This window comes from Crocuta crocuta, unplaced genomic scaffold (genome assembly GCF_008692635.1).
Source record: "Crocuta crocuta isolate KB4526 unplaced genomic scaffold, BGI_CrCroc_1.0 scaffold334, whole genome shotgun sequence".
In the NCBI taxonomy this organism is placed as follows: Eukaryota; Metazoa; Chordata; class Mammalia; order Carnivora; family Hyaenidae; genus Crocuta; species Crocuta crocuta.
In genome coordinates this window covers 4,696,604-4,701,171 of record NW_027533260.1, presented here as the reverse complement: position 1 = coordinate 4,701,171, position 4,568 = coordinate 4,696,604, and the positions used below count along the sequence as shown (strand labels likewise).

Sequence of the window (4,568 nt, the reverse complement as noted above, 5' to 3'; positions counted from 1 at the left end):
TCCCGCCGCTCCCGCCGCCGCCGCCGCCGCCGCCGTTGCAACGGCCGTCGCCGCCTCCACCTCCTTCTGCCCCAGAGGCCGCTTCGCAGGGAAAGTTACATAACGCGACGGCAAAGCCTTCTGGGAAACGTAGTCCCGCCGGGGCTGATCCTTAAAGGGGACAGCTGGCGGCAGAGGGAGTGGGCTCGCCGCCTCTCCGACGCGCAAACCCTACCACTCGTCACGTTGGGGCAGGGAGTTCGGCGCGCTTCGCGGAGCTCAGGCATGGGGTTTTGGGGGCGGAAATGAAATATGAATGGCCAGAGCTGCCACGGGTTCGGAAATGGTCGGAAGTGGACAGGGTTCCGGGCGTAGAATGTCTGTCCCGACTTGCTGTGCAGCTTTAGGCAAAAGTCTTGCTCTTTCTGAAGCTGGATTCCCCGCCCATCAGAGGTGGGCCAATGACTGGTTTGGAAGGCAGCATCTCCTGGGGCGGGGCGGAGGGGCTCTGATTGGATGGTTTCAGGGTAGGGGGGACGGAAAGCTGGCGACAGGGGGAGGGAGGGTTCTGCTTGGCAGTTCGTTTTCCTCAACTCTTGTATATCATTGCTCGGAATGGGGCTGGCAACAGCCGGAGAAAGGGGAAGAACGAAGGCCTCTGGCCCAGTTGTCTCATCCATTAAAGAGTGTGGTCGAGCGCCCTCGAGCTCTCTTCCAGTTCTGCCTGCTCGCTCTGGTCTACAAAGGGTTACAACTGTATCTTTCCCCGCCAGCCCCATCAACCACGCACTACAATTCCCAAAATGCTCTGCAGCGAGGCCAAACTGACGCACTTCCGCGATTTGGGAGGCTGAGGGAGGCCTTCCCGATACCCGCTGCCTTCCACCCCCGGCTCAATTTCTGGAGGCTTTACCTTTCTTTTTCGGAGCACGGGGTTGAGGGAATCCTCACCCCCTACTGCTCCCTAATTTGGGGGAAGGGACGGAGGCCAGAGATGGCGAGCAAGAGCTGTAGGAGGTAGTTTCTTGGGAAACCACCTTTCTCCAGCTTGAGTGCTCATTACCTGATCGGCCCAACAAGGCTATGGGGACCCCCCACCCCCCTTCCCCGCCCAGGTTTTTTTTCTCAGCATCGGGAACAGTGCGAGTCAGGCTGGAAGAGTAGGGAGGGGAGGCGAGGCAAGTCTTTAGGTTCTAACCCCCTTCACCCTCTTCCTGTCTCTAAGCCTGGGTCCCTGATAAGCGCTCAAAGGTATTTAAATGACTTGTTAGAGTTGCGTTCATTACTGGTTTTCAAACGAATCCGGCTGTCTGCTTCCTCTCCCACAGCCCGCTGCAGTCATAGCTGCCCTGATTTTGTTAGCCAAACATCAGCCTCAGCTTTGCAATTTCACTTACCACCTGTATTCTCTTTATATTGATTCCCATGGAAAAAAAGACCTACTTTTGCCTCAACCTGAGCAATACAGGCATACCTCGGAAATACTGCAGGCTCCCTCCAGACAACCACGATACGGCAAATCGTAGCAATAAATCTAATAGCGCAGTAGAGCAAGTCAAACGAACTTTTCGGGTTTTCCAGTGCATCTGAAAGTTAAGTTTACACTAGGCTGTGGTTTATTAAGTGTGCAACAATATTATGTCCAAAGAAACAAGGTATATAACTTAACTTAAAAATGCATTTATTTCTGGGGCTCCTGGGTGGCTCAGTCTGTTAAGCGTCCCACTTCAACCCAGGTCACGATCTCACAATTGTGGAGAGTTGGGAGCCCGGCGTCAGGCTCTGCACTGACAGTGCAGACCCGCTTCAGATTTTCTCTCCCCCTCTCTCTCACTGGCCCTCCCCTGTGCGCATTCTCTCTCTCTCAAATATAAACATTAAAAAAAAAAACCTTCTAAAAAATACTTTATTGCCAAAAAAATGGTAACCGTCATCTGAGCTTTCAGACTCAGTCCCTGATCACACAGCACTGCAACAAATGCAGTAATAATGAGAAAGTTTGAAACATTCAAAGAATTACCAAAATGTGACAGATAACAAGAAATGAGCAGCAGTCGGAAAGCGCTACTGATACGCTTGCTTGTGGCAGGGTTGACACAAACCTTCAACTTGGAAAAAAAAAAACAGTATCTGGGGCGCCTGGGTGGCTCAGTGGTTAAGCGTCCCACTTGATTTGGGCTCAGGTCATGGTCTCACGGTTTGGTTTGTGAGTTTGAGCCCGCATCAGGCTCTTCGCGGACAGAGCGGAGCCTGCTTGGGATTCTCTATCTGCCCCTCTCTGCTCGTGTTCTCTCTCTTTCAAACTAAACAAACTCAAAAAAAAAAAAGCAGTATCTGCAAAGCGCAATAAAACGAGGTATGTCTGTATTATGGGCACAGTTTAGGTTTTTTAGGTACTAGCTTCATTTGGGGGAGGGGTACTAGCTACATTTTAATCAAGTTAACACTACATCTGGAACCATTAAAGAGGCCGTTCAGGTGCCACCTAAAATTGTCTTTAAGCCATTCTTCAGTAAACACTAGTGGGGGGAAGAGTTCTGGCCAGAGTTTGGCTTCATCAGGTGGGCTGCAACGGGATTGTCCTCTGCAAGTTTAGGGCAAGTCCCCAAACCTCCCTGGAAAAAACAGAGACCCCGTAGAAGCTGCTTTTCATTGGGCAGCTCCCAAGTGAAGATGAAATACCATATAAATGTTTAGCATGGTGCCTGGCCCAGAAAAGGAACACCATAAATGGAAACTGTTTTTAAGCTGCTCATTATTTCAAAGATGCAACCCTCTTCTGTGCTGGGCAAGGCTGCAGGAAGACACAGCAGTGACTGAGATACGTTCGGGCCATGCCCTGACAAGGCTCATCCTGGTGATGGAGGCACACGTTCAATTTAAATGTACTCAAATGATTATTTAACTGTATTCTCCCCCACCCCAACTGCTGGGGGGAGGGGGTGCCAGGAAAGACTTTTTCTGAGGCAGTGATATTTGAGCTGGGACCTGAAGGAGAAAAATAGAAGGTAGCTGAAGATGCCTACATTTTTATGCCCATTTTACAGATGAGGAAAAGGGAGGCCCACATGGCTGGCCAGGGCAGCACCAGGGGCAGAGCCAGGTGTGACTGAACTCTGGGCGGTGGTTACTGGCTACTTTGCTACTGTGCTTTGTAGCAAGTTTGGGAGTACAAAAGAAAACCAGCTCTGGCCTTCAAGAAACACGGGTTGGGGGGCGGCTTTAAACAGATAAAGGCATATGTTCATTTAGGGAACAGAAGACACTAGAAGATAATCTAAGCAGACCCATCCTAGCCTGGGGGAGGAAATCCATAAAGTTCTCCTGGAGGAGATGGCACTTAGGCTGGTATCGGAAGGATGATTAAGTAGGAATAAGATTTGAACACAGCAGGGGCGCCTGGGTGGCTCAGTTGGTTAAGCATCAGACCAGCTCAGGTCATGATCTCATGGTTTGTGGGTTCGAGCCCCATATCGGGCTCTGGGCTGACAGCTCAGAGCCTGGAGCCTGCTTGGGATTCTGTGTCTGCCCCTCCCTCGCTTACACTCTGTCTCTCAAATATAAATAAACGTTAACAAATTTTTAAAAAAAGATTTGAACATAGGATTTGATGGCTTTAAAGAAAGAAAGAAAAAGGGTGGAAAATCACCAGCCTCCCAACTTGAAAGGGATGCCAATTGTCCATGGAGGCGGAGGCAGGGCAGGGGACGGGAGGGGGGGGAGGGGGACAGGTGTAGGTGCTGAAATCCCAGGCCTGTCTCAGAGCCCAAAGTAATCGTATTAAAAATAAGTTTATTCACATCTTGTCACCACTCGGGAGAAATGAGGGGGTTGAGCTCTGGAGGTCAGAGACAGCAATGGGAGGCAGAGGGCCCAACCTGTACCTCCCCAGTGAGAACTCCACCCCCCCCTCCCCAGGGTACAGACTGCTATATCCTTTGTCAACCACATTCTGATTTGTTTTGCTACTCCCACCCCCTCCAAAGTTTGGACTGGGGAGGTGAGGAGGCCCCTACGGGTCAATTCTCTTCAAGTCAAGACCAGGAGTTGTTAGGGAAGGGGGAGCGCATGTGCAGACCCGCCCGAGGTTCTTTCCGAAACCCATAAAGGGCAATAATAAATAACATAAAATTGATGGCTTAGAAGTTAGGGTTCAGGGAAGCAGCCAGGCAGACAGCGCTGTACTGGAGAAGGGGGTTGGGGGCCCAGCAACAAGCCCCCCTGAGAATCAGGCACTAACTAGTATAGGGAGTGGGGTGCTCACGCCCCCCGCAGCAGGGAGCCAGGGTGCGGCCGAGATGGGGAAGGTGCGTCGCCCTCCTCCACTGGGCCAAGCTGGGGGGAGGAGGGACAGGCAGAAGGAGCTCAGACAGCAGACTTCAGGGAGATTTCCACCGCCCCCGCCTCTTCCGCGTAGGGAATCCTTTCCTCCTCTTGTGTGGGGGTGAGTCGTGAGGAGGAAGGGGAGCTGGGGGAGGCCGGGGGGCCCCCTCCTCGCTCTTAGGGGCGATGATCACACCCCTGGCTGCTACCACCGCTCCGTCCACCACAGCGGCTACCACGGACACCGGCTCTGGGGTGATCTCCGC

General features: G+C 52.2%; 1 protein-coding gene across 1 annotated transcript in view; it reads right to left on the bottom strand.

Moving 5' to 3' along the window:
* Nucleotides 1-4,344: 4,344 nt before the first annotated feature.
* Nucleotides 4,345-4,568, bottom strand: part of MYPOP (Myb related transcription factor, partner of profilin) — a 7,192-nt gene continuing 6,968 nt past the window's right edge. Inside the window, exon 5 of the mRNA XM_077747200.1 lies at nt 4,345-4,447. Within this exon, the coding sequence (XP_077603326.1) occupies nt 4,345-4,447 (103 nt within the window). The remainder of the gene's footprint in view (nt 4,448-4,568) is intronic.